Here is an 18438-nt window from a genome sequence, read left to right as displayed (position 1 = left end):
ACAAGGACGTGAGTGGGAACATAGGATTCAAAAGGTTGATTTATGTGACTCTCTAGATGTACTCAACACATGAGAGTTGGAGAGTTTTGACAGAGAGAAGGTTTTGAATAGTTTTCAGGTTTAGAGAAAACTATCACTTTTTTTTAGAGAGTCTGATTCTTCTTCTGAATATCACGTATATCGGATTTATAAAGATATTTAATCTAATTAAATAATATTTATTTAATGAAAATATAATTCAAATTAAAACTGAATAGATATTTTTATTTAATTATCTATTTAAATCACATTTAAAAGAAATAATTAAACAAATTTATTTGAAATTCAAAATTCAAATCTCAGGGATAAAAAAACTGATGCTAGGCACCACACACTTTATTATTCAATGTGTGTTGCCCAGCCCTATTAGGGTTGCCCTAATTTTCTCATTTGTTTATTTAATCAAATGAGAAAATTAGGACAACCGTAATTTTAATTAAAAATTAACTTTTTCTAAAATATCAGTTTTAAAATAAATAAATAAATATCATATTATAAATAAGATATTTATTATTTTCTCTCTTTATATTCATCCAAACAAGGTTAATATTAATTTTAACCTATAGTTTTTCAAACTAAAAACTATATACTTAAATAATTAATTAATTCATAATTAATCAATAACCCATAATTATCAAATAATTATATGATTGCCCTGGAATATTAATTCCTTTGCAATTTAATCATTTCTCTTAACAAGTCTTTCTTTTGACGTCCTTACCCTTGATAGTGTAGGACAGATGTGATCTGGGGACTATGAACCTATAATACGAAGCTCTAATAAACTAAATTATTAATTAAATTATTTAATCTAATAATCTTATTTATTAATTCCATGATTACACCACTATAAATATGGAATTCACTCTAAGTACTTATAGAATTATATTTATAGAGTCTTCTCTAGTAGTTCATTGATATAATCAATATATGTAGTTTTGTCCTCCATTATTGGTTCATTAATTAGAGCTGGTCAAAATTATCGTCTTACCCTTCTAATTACCTCTTGATCCTTTAGTACCATTAATTCACTAGCGAATAATTAATCTATAATCTAATTATAGATTTGAGCTCAATAACTATTCAGCTCCAAAATCAACCCTTAAGAGAACCAATATTCGATCTGTTAAGAAAGCATGGATTCCAATATTTTAATTCATGTTCCCAGCCATCCATGATATTGAATCTCCAAAGAAAATGTCACTTTCCTCATTATTCTAAGAGACCTTAATGAGTGAGTCAAAAGATCCAATAAACATAAACAGGAGTTCATGAATACTCAGGATTTAGACTGATCTACAAATGATCATCTATTATGTCAAGAATTAAATCTTTACGTCAAACACATCGGTCTTGTCATATATAATCTCTATTATATACAACACCTTTACTAAGATTTCTATCCATATTAGTAATCCGAATCTAGATTACTTGCATCTCGTATGCTTAGCAAACCATACTAGTAACCATTCATTAAAGATTCCTTACTTTAATATGTTACTGACTATTTTATTCATTATATACGAGCTTGATTCTCTCGTACTAATACAAGAACATATTCTCATGAATGAAAAGGGAATTTTCTTGATATTATTATATAATTTATTCAAACAATAATTATAACATTCAAATATAATAAAATTGTACTTTTATTTAAAACCAATAAAATTCCTTTACATGCTTTTAGGGAATTAATCCTAACAAATTTGCAATATATCATAATCATAGGTGGCAGCTATGGATAAGAGGATTCGATTCACTACAAGAAAAAATGCTTTTAATAACACCGAAAATGTGTTATCAAAACATACCATAACACTTTCTGATGGGTTAAGACCGACTATGTTATCGTAGGTCAGGGTACTTTACATAACACTTTATCATTGTTATACAGATGTGTTATTATACTGTCAAAGATAACACATTTTCTGTACTATTTTAATATATAGATAAGTGTTTAATTATGTTATTTATAGTCGATTATATAACACATTTCAATACTTATAAATTTGTGTTATACTACACTTTAGTATAACACTTTTTTTGTGTTATACTACACTTTAGTATAACACTTTTTTTGTGTTATACTACACTTTAGTATAACACATTTTTTCTGTTATACTACGCTTTAGTATAACACATTATTTGTGTTATATAATGAAGTTTGCATAACACAATTCTTTGCATAAAAAGTGTTATTGTAATAGATATTATAACACAATTTTTGTATTATTTTAATATTTAGATAAGTTTAAATTCTCATTATATATTTTATTTATATAACACTAATTTATTCTATTATATTTTAATTTTTTTATATAATTAAAATTAGCTTTCTAATATATACTATCATCATCAAATGAACTTGATTTTCAAATAACAAAAAGTAAGAACAATCTACATTGTATTAATAATCTACAAATTAGTTTAAAACATTCAACACTGTCATCAACAACAAAATGTTCTTTAAGTATTCTAGGAGTCTTAAATATTCAACATAGTTAAAAGTTACTACTTTCAACACAAAGAAATAAACAACAGTTGCAGGGAGACGGTCCAGTGGTCAGCAATGACTATACAGTTGCAAAGAATGGGTAGTAATCCCAGACACATTAGAAATATTAGCCACGTCCTCGATAGATTCCATGTCTATCATGCCACCAAAACGTGAACTGAGACAATAAAACTCCACTGTCGAGAAAAGCAACACAAGTAAAAGCTTTATTGTTATGTTAACCTCTGTAGTTGATGGCTTGAAGTCACACAGTACCCGAAGGGCAGAACCTGATGTTTTCAACAAATGTATGCAAACAGATAAGTTGAGGCTTTTACATGCAGATCTCAAAAGAATCAGAAAGTAACATGTCCCAAATGACCCCAAACATAACACAGTACACAGGAAAAGAATAGTATTTACCACACTCGACTCTCCAATTACCCACTCACAGTAGTTTCTTGAGCATTAAATGAGCTGCCAATGCCCATTAAAGCAAAACACACCGCCTAGAGCATAAAGAAAAAAAATATCAATAGAAAGAACAAGGTAAACCAAAAAATTTATAGAAAAATCAAAAAAGCCTATCAAGAAAAGAAACTCTTGGCAAATTTTTAAATAATCAAAATACAACAAATTGAAGATTCCCATTTGTGCCAATTCCAAAGTGCAAAAAATAGTTAACAGACCTTAAAGACAATGTACAGTAAAACATATTTCAATAGAAAAATGCATGGGGACCGTATGGTCAAATGTCCATTCAACATTCATAAAGGACTAGTCCATATCATGTCTGAACTAGAGAAAATTGTTCAGTAAGACTAAAAATGTGACCAAACCAAGTTCAATACCATAAATTGCATAGAAATATCAGGATTTTAAAAGATTGGTACTGCACTTAACACTTAAAAACAAAGGAATCATTGTTTTCCCCCTTGAATAGGAACCATCCAATTTTTATTCCCTCTAAAGAACCATTTGAATAGCAAGAATCACAAGCTATTATACTGTTGTTTTCAGGTTTCAGCATTATACCTGAATCAACTACCTCTAATTCCAAGATAGATAAATCTTACCAGGAACAGATGGCCCAAATTTGACTGTATCTGTAATGACCCACTAATCTAGACTAATTGGACCATTATCGAAACTATACATAAAAACTTACATTTTACGAAAATACCATAATTTATTGAGTAACTTGAAAATAAGAGTTATTTACAAAAAACGAATACTAAGAAGGATTTTGGGATCCCATTGCCTTTAAAACAAAATAAGATTTAAAATAAAAGACATTACATAATAATGCGGAAAATACATGTAAAACCATAAAAAACATAAAAGGAGACTACATCCTCGAATCGATAACGCTCGGCCCCTTGACTCCATTCATCATCGATACACATCCTCCCAAGCATCACGAATCTTACCGCCTCTAAGCTTATTTTCCTGCACATAAACAGAAAGGAGTGAGCCTAATGCCCAGCAAGGAAAAACCTAACACATAGTCATATACACAATTTCATAAGAAAACATAAAGACTTAACATAATACATATAACATACACTTATTATAATGGCCATTATTACTTGGGGTCCCATAGACTAAACAAGCATATGCCCATGGGGTTAATGGGGTCCTACTAGCTAAGTAGGTCATATGCCCATAACCCATTTGGGGTCTTGTTAGTCATATGGGTCATATGCCCAAGCCTACATACACATATACATATCATAACACTTTTAATAACATAAACATATAGATAACATAAGCACATAACATATTAATTCTAGCCTATTTTCCTTACCAAAGTTACTGGGATAAAATGGACTGAGTTAGGACTTTTGGAACACTCCTAAAACCACAATGAACAAGGGTGAGTCTAAAGAAAGGAGATGAAATGAAAGAGAATAGGAAGACTAAACCATTAAACGAAAATATGCTTACCACCACTTAAGTGCTTAAGAACTTGGATTCCCTAACCAAAAATAAGAATAAGGTTAGGGGACTGAGTAGAAGGTTTTGAGAAAAGAAATAACATAGAATACAGAAAGGACTAGAGTTTTGGGTTTACCTCAAAGATTGCAAGATCAATCTAACATCCACCGAAATACTATAGCACTCACTTACTTCCCAAGTGTTTGATAAGCTTATGATGTTTAAGCTTATAGTTTTTCCCCAAACCAAGTGTTTACACTCTCACACTCACTTAACACTAGCAGCCTCTGAACTTAGAGCAAATGGTGAATAATGGCTGGGTACTAGGTCCTATTTATAGAGTTTGGGAATGAAAATATCTTGATTTTACTTGAATAAAAATAATGGCTTTTTAGGTGAAAATCATTTGAATAATCGTTCAGCAGAGGCTGAAGACTCGTTCAGAAGATGCTGGACTGTTGAAGGAGTTTGAATGGCTGAAGGGAAAAGAATTCAAATGTATTTGAATTCATGCTGGTGGAGGCGATATATCGCCCCCTATAGGCGATATATCGCCTGGACCTTTGTTCCCGAGGCGACCGTGCATCGATTCGTGTTTTCCGTATCTACGTGCTGCGACATATCGCCCCCTATAGCTGCGATATATCGGCATACGCTGAATATTTAAACACGAATTTACACATTTTTAGCTGAGTTTGAATGGAGTAAACAGCCTTGACTAAGCCCTCAACGTGCTCAAAGCTGCTGACTGACCCTATACATTCAAACTTTTACCCTTATTTAATTTAATCCTCAAAAATACTAAATCCTTAATTACCATTCAAAACATGTGCTTAAAATCCTATTGGTTGATGTCTAAACCTTATAATATAATAATATATTCCTTAATATCAGACACATTAATCAAACCTTAGGTTATACTTAATATTCTTAAACTATAGGTTAAACTTAGAAAATCTATAAGTACTACTATGAGTGTCCAAATAACTCCCGGTCTGAACCAAAAATCCAAAGTAACAATGATAACACTAAACATACTATAATACTACTAAACAATTAGCTAAGTAAAGTTCTTGGACTCTACAATTCTCCCCTACTAAAAAGAATTTCGTCCTCGAAATTTACTTACCAAATAACTCCGGATACCGGCTCTGCATGTCCTCTTCCAACTCCCACGTTGCCTCGCGTTCAGAACTATTGCTCCATAGGACTTTAACTATAGGAAAGCTCTTGGACCGTAACTGCTTCATCCCCCTATCTAGGATGCTAACCGGTCGTTCCTCGTAACTTAAGTCTTTCTGGAGTGCTATGGTATCGTACTTGAGGACGTGAGATGGGTCTGACACATACTTGCGTAACATCGAGATGTGGAAGACGTTGTGACTATCGGCTAGTGCTGGCGGTAGGGCTAGTCTATACGCAACTGGTCCCACTTTTTCCAATATCTCAAAAGGACCTAAGAATCGGGGACTGAGCTTGCCTTTCTTCCCGAACCGCTTGACACCCTTCATAGGAGATATCTTCAGGAAGACTTGATCTCCAACTTGGAACTCCACATCGCGTCGCTTGGTATCCGCATAGCTCTTCTGTCGGCTTTGAGCAGCAAGCATACGCTGTCTAATAAGCGTTACTGCTTCTTGTGCTTGTCTAACAGCTTCGGGCCCTAGAAGCTGCCTTTCTCCTACCTCGTCCCAGTGCAACGGTGATCGACACCTTCTTCCATATAGCAACTCATAAGGTGCCATCTCGATCGTCGACTAGTAGCTGTTGTTGTACGAGAACTCGATCAGCGGTAAGTACTTGTTCCACGATCCTCCGAAGTCAAGTACACATGCGCGTAGCATATCCTCTAAAATCTGAATCGTACGCTCTGACTGCCCATCTGTCTGAGGATGGAAAGCTGTACTAAGACTTAACTTAGTACCCATGGCTTGCTGTAAGCTTCTCCAAAATCTTGACGTAAACACTGATCCTCTATCTGATACTATCGTCTTGGGGATTCCATGCAATCGTACAATCTCTTGGATGTAGATGTCTGCATATTGGTCTGCCGTATAAGAAGTCTTAACAGGTAGAAAATGAGCCGACTTGGTTAGTCTATCTATGACTATCCAAGCAGAATCATGCTGCTTATTTGTCTTTGGCAGACCCGTCACGAAGTCCATGGCTATATCGTCCCACTTCCACTCCGGTATGCTAAGCGGTTGCAATAATCCTGCAGGTCGCTGATGCTCCGCCTTCACTTGCTGGCATACCAGACACTTAGATACATACTCTGCTATGTCCTTCTTCATCCCTGGCCACCAATAGACTGCCTTGATGTCATGAGTCATCTTGGTAGACCCTGGATGAACTGAGTACGGAGTACTGTGCGCTTCTTCTAGGATCGTCTTCTTAATACTCTGATCGTCTGGCACGCATACTCGATCCTTATATCTCAATAAACCTTGACTGGATATTGAGAAATTTGTAGTCTTGCCTTCTCGGACTGCATTCATGTGCGTTGCTAGTGAATCATCATGTCTCTGACCATTCCGTATGTCTTCTAGCAGATTCGATTGGATAGACAAGTTAGCCAGCTTGCCTACAACCACTTCTATTCCGGCACTGATAAGCTCCTGCTGTAGTGGCTTTTCTATTCCGGATAAGGCTGCTAAGTTCCCATAACTTTTTCGGCTAAGTGCATCGGCAACTACGTTTGCCTTCCCCGGGTGGTATAGGATTTCGCAGTCGTAATCCTTTACTAATTCCAACCACCGGCGCTGCCTCATGTTAAGCTCCTTCTGAGTAAAGAAGTATTTTAAACTTTTGTGGTCCGTATAAATCTCGCACCGTTCTCCGTAAAGATAATGGCGCCAGATTTTTAACGCAAAGACCACCGCTGCCAACTCCATATCGTGAGTTGGATAGCGTTGTTCATACTCCTTTAACTGACGTGACGCGTAGGCTATCACCTTGTCATTTTGCATCAGTACGCATCCCAATCCTAACTTTGATGCATCACAGTAGACAACGAACTTGTCGTTGGGTGTTGGGACACTAAGTACTGGTGTTGAGCAAAGCTTATCCTTAAGCAACTGGAAGCTTTCCTCACACTTATCATTCCAGTTAAACTTTTGTTGCTTCCGGGTCAGGTTGGTGAGTGGAGTGGCTATTTTAGAAAAGCCCTCTACAAACTTTCTATAGTAACCTGCTAGCCCTAAGAAGCTTCTTACTTCCGACGCGTTCTTTGGTCTAGGCCAATCTTTCACGGCCTCTACCTTCGATGGATCTACTGCAACTCCGTCTTTCGATATGATGTGCCCGAGGAACGCCACTTGTGAGAGCCAAAACTCGCATTTCTTGAACTTCGCGTAGAGTTGGTGCTCCTTCAATCGCGTCAAAATTATCCTCAAGTGTTCCTCGTGCTCCACTTCATTCTTGGAGTAAATTAAAATGTCGTCGATGAACACAACGACGGATTTATCCAAGTAGTCCTTGAAGACCCTATTCATTAAGTCCATAAACGCGGCTGGCGCGTTAGTAAGACCAAAAGACATAACCAAGAACTCGTAATGTCCATAACGAGTCCTAAAGGCTGTCTTAGGAATATCTTCCCCCTTTACCTTGAGCTGATGATACCCGGACCGTAAATCGATCTTAGAGAATACAGTCGCGCCTCGGAGTTGATCAAACAAATCATCAATCCGAGGTAGCGGGTATTTGTTCTTAATCGTTACTTTATTCAGCTCACGGTAGTCTATGCACATGCGCATACTTCCGTCCTTCTTTTTCACGAATAGTACCGGAGCTCCCCATGGTGAATGGCTTGGCCTAATGAAACCCAAGTCTAGGAGTTCTTGTAGCTGCGTCTTTAACTCCTTGAGTTCCGTAGGTGCCATCCGGTATGGTGCCTTAGAGATAGGCTCGGTGCCCGGTACTAATTCTATCGTGAAGTCTATTTCTCTAGTTGGCGGCAATCCTGGCAAGTCATCGGGGAAAACTTCTGGAAATTCTTGTATGACTCGAACATCTCCAACTTTGAGTGATGTCTCCTTCTCCACATTCGTGATGTTAGCTAAGAATGCTTGACATCCTTTCTCCATCATTCTCTGAGCTTTGAGAGATGATACTAACGGTGTGCGTAGTCCTGAAGCTTGTCCCATGAAGCACAGTTTCTGGCCGTCAGGAGTATCGAATGTCACCTTCTTGCGTCTGCAGTCGATCGTTGCGCCATGCCGTGCTAGCCAATCCATGCCTAGTATGACGTCGAAGTCTTTGATCACCAGCTCTATCAGGTCTCCTTCTAGTTCCTTGTCCTCAATCTTGATTGGTACGCCTCGTACAATTCGTGATGATAGAACTACTTTGCCCGAAGGCAACTCGGTTGCAAACCTAGTTCTAAATCTTTCACTAGGTTTGTCTAGTTTATCTATCATTCCTAACGAAATATACGAATGGGTGGCTCCCGAATCAAATAATACATGACATAATTTATTGAGGATGGAAACCTGACCTGTGACCACCTTGTTGCTAGCATCCGCCTCTCCTTGGGTTAAAGCAAAAACCCGAGCAGGAACCATCTTTTCGTCCTTCTTTCCTTCCGGCTTTTGCTGAGGACAGTCTCTTTTACGATGCCCTTCTTGACCACAGTTGAAACACTCCTTGGTGTTGGCACGGCATTCTCCGGGGTGCTTCTTCTGACATTTGGCACATGGCGGGTATTCCACGTAGCCCGACCTATTTCCCCCATTACTTGGTCGTGCCCTTTTATTGTTGTCGGCTTGCTTGTTGTCAGGATGCCTTCTCTTCTGTCCGTTACCGTTGTTGTTGGACTGACTGTTGCTGGACTGATTGTTGTTCCGACTGGCCTGAGGTTGGCTCTGCTGCCTAGGTTCCGGCTTGCTGGCTTCTTCTTTGCTCACGTTGGCTTGCAACCTTTCTACTTCAATTGCCGTCTCAAGAACGTCGGCATATGAAGTGTTTCCCGGGTTTGCTAGTTTAACCCCCATCTCGATCTTCGGGCGAAGTCCTCTAACAAACTTGTTCACCCTTAGATAGTCGGTTGGAACCAACTCTGCTGCGAACTTCGCTAAGCGATCGAACTGACGAGCATATTCCGCCACTGTTAAATTCCCTTGCTTCAGATTGGTGAACTCCTCAACTCTCGTAGCAAGCACTGCTGAATTGTAGTACTTCTTGTGGAAGAGCTCCACAAATCGGGTCCACGTCATGGTGGCAGCATCGTGGGATTGCTGGACCAAGTCCCACCATATCCTGGCATCTTTCTTGAGCAAAGATGAGACGCAGGATATGCGGTCTGCATTACTAAGGTTCATGTGGGCTAGGATCGGCTCCACATTCCTTAGCCATTCTTCTGCTTCAAAGGGGTCCGTAGTCCCTTCGAAGTTCGGAGCGTGCTGCTTGCGGAACCTCTCGTACACTGGCTCCATGTGCTGAACAGGATAAGGAGCGTAGTTCGTCATAGGCCATCCCCCATACGGACCAACTTGTTGGGGTGCTGGGGCCATTGGCTGTGGCTGCGGCTGCGGCTGTGGCGGAGGCTGAGGCTGAGATTGAGCCTGTTGGCGTTGTTGCTGCAGAAGTTCCTCGACTTGCTGTCGTAGTCTGGCAATCTCTGCAGTGTTGTCAGCTGGCTGTGCCGGTGCGTTGCGGCGAGCAGTAACACGTACTCTCCTTCGGCGAACGGTAGGGACCGCATTGGTCGCTGGAACATCGTTGGAAGCGTTCCCGTTGGTGCGAGCAGATCTTCGGAGAGACATCGTAGCAGAGTTCTAACAGTTAAAAGAAACATGTTAGAACTTTTTCCTAATAGGCTCTAAGGCAAAAACTTATTCTAAAACAAACATATCTCGGACCTATTTATTATGACTTTTATGAAAAATTATATAGGTCTTTATTTATTATTAGAGTGGGTTTCTATACTTAGAAAAACAAGTCATATTTATTTTCTAAGTGTGTTTCTAATCATCCTATATGACTTAATTCTCAGGCTCGAAACTTATCTTTGTTCCAAAGTTAACCATATTGAGGGAGGGCTGGGATCAGTAAAATCGTTCCCACTACTAAGGCCCCCTAACTCTCAACAAGGAAACCAGGTTCATTGATTCGTATCCACCCTCACCGAACTCAGTCATTATTCATTTTATTTAGTATTTATTATGATTGTGAAAAAATTCAAACTCACACATGATATTCAAATAGCATGTTTATTCATTTGGAAAACAATTTCACTTATTACAATCATAACATAAAAGTAAATAAAACAAATAAAAACTACTAATCTAAAAATCGGGATCTTCTACATCCGATCCGTCATCTAACATATCATCATCTATAGCCTCATAGTCATCATTATCATGAGCATCAAAATGCCCTCTAGGAAGGTTTGTGAGAATCCTATTCTTTTGCTCCTTGGTGAATTGAAATTCAAATTTTGCGGTGAACCTAACTAAGAGGAAATAGTATCTCATTGCTAATGGTGATTCATCCTCATCATTCATTTCTTCCCATATTTCTTCTAAGGCTGCTATTACAGGATGGAAATCTTTAAACAACCTAATCACTAATACATATTGTTCTGTTGATCTTAGCATTATTTGTTTAGCCTCTTGAAGGCCACCTATTGCTTGGTGAAACAAAAGCAACCTTCGTGTAATCCTTTCTAAGGCTCCTACGGTGTTTCTTGGCTCCCTTATTCTTTTTAAGGCCTTAATGGCTCGGATATCTTGGTAGGTTAAAGCTCCATTCATTTTTAACTGAAACATAAACACTAAAGTTGTTAGCTATACACATAGACAAAGTAACTTGTAACTTGTAACTTAAACACTTACTTGGCGGTCCGATTCGGAGCTTTGAGCATGTGTATCGAGGAGAACTTCATGCGAAGGAACCGTTTGCTCTGATACCAACTGTAATGACCCACTAATCTAGACTAATTGGACCATTATCGAAACTATACATAAAAACTTACATTTTACGAAAATACCATAATTTATTGAGTAACTTGAAAATAAGAGTTATTTACAAAAAACGAATACTAAGAAGGATTTTGGGATCCCATTGCCTTTAAAACAAAATAAGATTTAAAATAAAAGACATTACATAATAATGCGGAAAATACATGTAAAACCATAAAAAACATAAAAGGAGACTACATCCTCGAATCGATAACGCTCAGCCCCTTGACTCCATTCATCATCGATACACATCCTCCCAAGCATCACGAATCTTACCGCCTCTAAGCTTATTTTCCTGCACATAAACAGAAAGGAGTGAGCCTAATGCCCAGCAAGGAAAAACCTAACACATAGTCATATACACAATTTCATAAGAAAACATAAAGACTTAACATAATACATATAACATACACTTATTATAATGGCCATTATTACTTGGGGTCCCATAGACTAAACAAGCATATGCCCATGGGGTTAATGGGGTCCTACTAGCTAAGTAGGTCATATGCCCATAACCCATTTGGGGTCTTGTTAGTCATATGGGTCATATGCCCAAGCCTACATACACATATACATATCATAACACTTTTAATAACATAAACATATAGATAACATAAGCACATAACATATTAATTCTAGCCTATTTTCCTTACCAAAGTTACCGGGATAAAATGGACTGAGTTAGGACTTTTGGAACACTCCTAAAACCACAATGAACAAGGGTGAGTCTAAAGAAAGGAGATGAAATGAAAGAGAATAGGAAGACTAAACCATTAAACGAAAATATGCTTACCACCACTTAAGTGCTTAAGAACTTGGATTCCCTAACCAAAAATAAGAATAAGGTTAGGGGACTGAGTAGAAGGTTTTGAGAAAAGAAATAACATAGAATACAGAAAGGACTAGAGTTTTGGGTTTACCTCAAAGATTGCAAGATCAATCTAACATCCACCGAAATACTATAGCACTCACTTACTTCCCAAGTGTTTGATAAGCTTATGATGTTTAAGCTTATAGTTTTTCCCCAAACCAAGTGTTTACACTCTCACACTCACTTAACACTAGCAGCCTCTGAACTTAGAGCAAATGGTGAATAATGGCTGGGTACTAGGTCCTATTTATAGAGTTTGGGAATGAAAATATCTTGATTTTACTTGAATAAAAATAATGGCTTTTTAGGTGAAAATCATTTGAATAATCGTTCAGCAGAGGCTGAAGACTCGTTCAGAAGATGCTGGACTGTTGAAGGAGTTTGAATGGCTGAAGGGAAAAGAATTCAAATGTATTTGAATTCATGCTGGTGGAGGCGATATATCGCCCCCTATAGGCGATATATCGCCTGGACCTTTGTTCCCGAGGCGACCGTGCATCGATTCGTGTTTTCCGTATCTACGTGCTGCGACATATCGCCCCCTATAGCTGCGATATATCGGCATACGCTGAATATTTAAACACGAATTTACACATTTTTAGCTGAGTTTGAATGGAGTAAACAGCCTTGACTAAGCCCTCAACGTGCTCAAAGCTGCTGACTGAACCTATACATTCAAACTTTTACCCTTATTTAATTTAATCCTCAAAAATACTAAATCCTTAATTACCATTCAAAACATGTGCTTAAAATCCTATTGGTTGATGTCTAAACCTTATAATATAATAATATATTCCTTAATATCAGACACATTAATCAAACCTTAGGTTATACTTAATATTCTTAAACTATAGGTTAAACTTAGAAAATCTATAAGTACTACTATGAGTGTCCAAATAACTCCCGGTCTGAACCAAAAATCCAAAGTAACAATGATAACACTAAACATACTATAATACTACTAAACAATTAGCTAAGTACAGTTCTTGGACTCTACTTAAATTCCTTGAAAAAAAGAAAGACAAAAAAAAATTATAACTTAAATAATAATAATAATAAAGGGCCCAAGTAATTTGTTTTGATCGTAAAAAGTATTCACCGCACCACAGAATAGAATAATCAAAAAATAATTAGCATGCATTAATGGTAAAAGAAAACATGTGTAAAACAACCTGTGCTTTTCCAATTTCTGAAAAATCAAACATATGGAAAAGTGTCCAAATAGTGACTTCTCCTGAGAGTTCATTATATATAAACACTTTGACCTTATGATGAAAAATACAAATAACAAAATCCATTAAAAATAGACTCTAATGATCATGATTTTATTTTTTCTCTAGGATTTCTTTGGAAGGAATTAAAACCATCAGTTTCTGAGAAAAAATGGGTACCTTAAACTTTCTGAATCAATTGAAACAATCTGAGTCAATATTAACGCCTCAATGTAATAGAGAAAATCAAGGAAGCATCAGTGTTGAATTTGAAATTACATGTGAGGTCCTGTTAATTTGGGGCAAATCCTTTACTTTTACTTGACATATTTTATAGTTTTATAGCTGTCAGAAATTATTATTTTATTTATTGTAAATGAAATACATCATACTTAAATTGCATATTCTTGTAAATATGGAAGCAAGTGGAATTTCGGTTCTTTTAAGTATTAACCTTTATATTACTTCATTCAGATAAAAATAAGTCAATAGCATCTTGTGAAGTGTAATAAGTTCTGACACCATAATACAAAAACTGTGTATTGGGTCATCCCATCAAGCAAAAGTAACCAACAATGACCTAATTAGTTCCTACACCGAAACAAAAATTACTAGAAAATGAACAAAACAGATGATAACTAGAACTTCTGACAATTGGAAGCATATAAACTTGAATGAAAATTGCTTACCATAACAAGCTAGTGCTCCAGCTAATAAAAGCATTGCTCCTGCAAAAACCTCTACATATACCTGCGTAAATCAATAATATTATTGTCACAACTCCAATATATGTTAATCCATGAAGAAGTAAAAGTATCATAACCTTCTTTGTTCTATCAGAAGATATTGCAATCAAGGTTATAGCAATTTATCACTAACAGTTATCACAATCAAGAAAGAATCAATAATAGTGGCTGCCCCTTAGATGTAGACTAGTAGCAATTTTGCTCTAGTTCGAACCAAGTAAATTCTGGTGTGTTGTTTCCTGTTATTTTGTTATTCTTTGTTTTACTGCTATTTGTTTGATCAATTTTTTTGGTCTTTAAATTTGTATCTTGATTAAAGCTTCTGTTTTGTGGTGTTCTTCCTGATATACTTGGCACAACAAAAACTATCTCTTTTTCAAGTTCCTCTACCAGAAACAGAAAAATGATGAGAAACAATAGCCCCCAATAGCACAGAAAGATGGGGAGAGACCTTTATTTTTATAGATCATCTTCTGTAACAAACTAGAGTCTCTTTATTTCTCATCAATTTTTTTAACTTAAGCCTCAAAAGTTAAATAAAGCTGTAATATAACAAAGATAACTTTCAAGTATAATTTAAGCTTCAAAAGTTGCAGATAGTGCTAATCATGAGGTATTGACATTAGAGTGTGTAATGCTCAGATGGACAATTCTTTAAAACCAGAAACATTGAAACAAAGTTGTGTCATGCAACTCATATAAAAACAGAATCACTAAAATTGAACATTTATAGCATAAGAAAGAAAATGAATTGATGATATTGTTCGTGAATAGTTCAGTTATATAAGACAAGAAGACCAAATTCAAACCATAGGCCAATATGTGACTGCAAATGGCTAGGGCGATGTTACTAAGTTGTTATCTTTTTGGATAGTAAAATGTCTTATGATAACAAATGACTCTGTACATGAATATTAATGCTTTCTTTAGTTTCTTCTTCTTTAGACTATAAGTATCTAACTTTAAAATGTTTCTATATCTTGGTTCCCACAATCATTCCAATTACCAAAAGTAAAAAAAAATAATCAAGCATTCCCATCTACAGCAACAAAATTCTCAGTGATATATTTGAACTCAATTAAACTTTCTCTTGTATATAAATATATATATACACATTTGTATGCCAAGGGCATTAAGCATTAATGATATTGATTTATATGCCTAAAAGAAATTATATCCTATAGCAAAATAATGTTCTGGCAGAGAAATTAAGTATATAGAAAACAAACCTAAGCCCCTAGAAGTCGCATACTGAAAATGTTAAGTGACTGTCTTTACATATCTTAGACACCCATATAGTTACATAATCTTCATTCTTTACAGCCATTTGAATCTCCGAACAAGCCATAAATCACCAACCTAAAAGTAGATTTCTTCATTATATTAAAAAATAAAAATAACTAGTCCTACTTGAGAAAATGGATAACTAGAGTAGACCTGTTACTGGACGAGGACACGCAATCCCTGGTACTGCCAGGTATGTCTATCCACTTTTGAATACAGGATCTTTCATATGTCTGCAAAAAGGTTAGACAATTAAAATTAAAATGATTGTCAATATACACATGTTATAATTTGTGAAGGCAGTGGCTTGATATTATTACCTGTCCAGTGGAGACAATCACAGGGTCTTTCATCAACTCAAGTGATATTGGGCACCTAAAATCATCTGGAATAACAGGAGATCTGTGCTTAACCAAGTCCTTATCACTTTCAGGGGCATCATTTGCTGGGTTAGGACGGCATCTTTTGAAATGAGTCCCCTGGAACTTCATCACTTGTGATAAACATTTCATGGAAAGCAACTGACTTTCTTTTAAGGTCATTGATCGTCATGAGATGCAGCTTGTCTGTAAGTCTTTTCAGAATTACAGGGTCAGGGTCATCTTCTTTCTCTGCCATGATTAAATCCTGATCCAGCTGCGAGTCAAGTGATTCTATTCTCTCTTTTGCTCTTCTTAATTGAGAGAGAGAGAGAGTAATAAATTGGGGGCCATATCAACTTGAAATTTTGAAAATTTTCTTTCTTGATCATTTTACATTCTAGAGAAAAAGAAACCATTTCTGTAACTATTTCCAAAATTTTCTTTTTTTTAATAACATAAAGAGGGGCTACTTCACCAAAATATTGAATTTTATCTTAAACAGCTTTAACATCTCTAGTCAAGAAATTAACATGGCCAGATCCTTACATACCCAAAACTAGACTATCATCTTTTTACTCTCTTATTGATAGAGAGTCCATATATTTTTCTTCTCCAAAGTTGAATTTTCAAACATTAAAACAGTGATGATATCTCTTAAATTGAGTACAAATAATCACCAAAATCAGAAAAAGGTAAGCCGATAAACAAAAAGGCCAATTATAAAATTCTCCTTACACTGCTTTACATGCTCCAAGAACATGATATTTCATATGCAATCTGGACAACCAATATCTGGCATGGGTGTTTGAGTTGTCTGCCTCTAGAGCCAACTCAAAAATTTCCTTTGCTGCCTGATACTCATAAAATTTAAAACATGCATATTGTTAGACAAAGCAAAAAAACAGAAGCTAAATTAACAAGAAAACGATACATTTAAGATTGATTCCAAAATAAACATATTAACTACAGTCCCAAACATTAAGCAAACTCTCATATAGATTAAAGACCAAACATATTAGTAAGAGTATCACATGCACCAAAACATTTTTCATGGACAGCTTCTTTGTTCTTATATCAGATAAAGTATAATAAAATGGTTCAAATTGAGGAAAATGGATTGACAATATATCAAGAACAAACTTAACAAAGTACTTATAGATAGACTAGGGAAAGAACATCATAGTGAAGAGGGAATATTGATTGAACCAGCATCTAGTCTGATCTAATCCCCATTGCAAGAGTGGTCTGTGTTAGGAACTGTATGAATATAATGAATATAATCAAGCAAATGAAATTTTTAATCCAACAATCAATTATTCTAGCAACATAAATACTTAAACTCAACCTAAGAAAATATCCCATAAGGAAAATTTCACATGGATTAAAAATTGCCAAATATGGGTCTTAGCCATATTATTACAAAGACCCAAGAAAATGTGATGATATTGCTAAGACCCATGTGAAATTTCTGAAGCTGATTTTGAAATTTTTCTATACACAGGTCAAATTATAGCAGTTGATGCCAAAAAAAAACTAATCACATTATGTACATAAAACTTATCTCCTCAAAGCTATATCATTATCATTTTTTTTAGTAAACAAAACTTCTCTTTGTTAATAATAATAATCATCTATCAAAGACATCAACACTTTTGAGAACACGATATGATTGGAAACATGAGGCTCTTGCGAAATGGTGAGCCAACTTATATGGAGACCATTTAATAAAAACAATATAGACAAATATTATAGTAGCCATTTATGGCTGTGAAATTTTTTATTTAATCATAATCATAAGATAAATCAGTTTAACATAAAATAATAGTTTTGTACTCCTATGATAGTTGCGTAAAACTAAAACATCACATCTCCAATACAAAAACAAAGAAACATAAACATACATACACTCCACTATTCAAAACTCAAGATTGGGATTTATTCTACATGAGTAATAAATGGTTCAGTTAATGTGGTGCTATTCTTTGTTAGCTGTGTTTTAGTGTCTCAGTTTCACAGATTCTAGACCATTCATATGCAAGACAATGGCATCAGCCCCCAGCTAATCTGAGAAGCCTTTCTAGTTTCCATAATACTTTCCTTACTATTTTGTTTCTCTCATCCGTTTTCAATCAAAAATCGAGGATACCATACTAACCTATTATTTGTTACCTTATCTGAGTAAGGAAAGTATTTTGCAACTCTCACTGTCTCTGAAGCCTAATTCAGATTTTGAATGACAAAGTGAGATTTCAGGGAGAGGTCTAAAACGGTCAAAAATATAATCCATTCTTTCATGAAGTCCCAGTTCTATTTTCCTTTTTCTTTTTTGGATTTGGTGAGCTATTCTATGATGTTGTTTATGTTCTCCCCCTCTCTTAATAACATTTTTTGATCACTAAAATGACCAATGCTTTCTTTCACTCCCTCTGTAGTTTTTAGGTCTAAGAGTAGTGATGCTAGCTAGCTGACTTGGGCAAACTGCTCAGCAGAGTCACCAAAACAAAGAAATATTCACTTTCACTTTAAAAGAGATT

The 18438-nt window shown here is 35.8% G+C and overlaps 1 protein-coding gene across 1 annotated transcript; it reads right to left on the bottom strand.

The window, feature by feature from the left end:
* Positions 1-15510: 15510 nt before the first annotated feature.
* On the bottom strand, positions 15511-16207 carry LOC133804038 (protein spotted leaf 11-like). The gene is made up of 3 exons (XM_062242186.1): positions 15863-16207; positions 15696-15775; positions 15511-15617 (listed from the first exon to the last, which is right to left on the bottom strand). Exons 1-3 carry the CDS (start codon positions 16082-16084, stop codon positions 15569-15571), a joined length of 351 nt encoding a protein of 116 aa, XP_062098170.1. The 5' UTR covers positions 16085-16207; the 3' UTR covers positions 15511-15568.
* Positions 16208-18438: the final 2231 nt, after the last annotated feature.

Source organism: Humulus lupulus, chromosome X (genome assembly GCF_963169125.1).
Source record: "Humulus lupulus chromosome X, drHumLupu1.1, whole genome shotgun sequence".
Taxonomy (NCBI): domain Eukaryota; kingdom Viridiplantae; phylum Streptophyta; class Magnoliopsida; order Rosales; family Cannabaceae; genus Humulus; species Humulus lupulus.
This window is presented reverse-complemented; position numbering and strand designations above follow the sequence as displayed.

Bases quoted from the DNA above. Each gene is read 5' to 3' on its own strand.
- LOC133804038 (XM_062242186.1), bottom strand. From the start codon at position 16,084: ATGACCTTAAAAGAAAGTCAGTTGCTTTCCATGAAATGTTTATCACAA. The intron at 15,776-15,862 runs GTAATAATATCA...ACCTTTTTGCAG, and splicing joins TGATTGTCTCCACTGGACAG to ACATATGAAAGATCCTGTAT. The intron at 15,618-15,695 runs GTCTACTCTAGT...ATCTACTTTTAG, and splicing joins GTGTCCTCGTCCAGTAACAG to GTTGGTGATTTATGGCTTGT.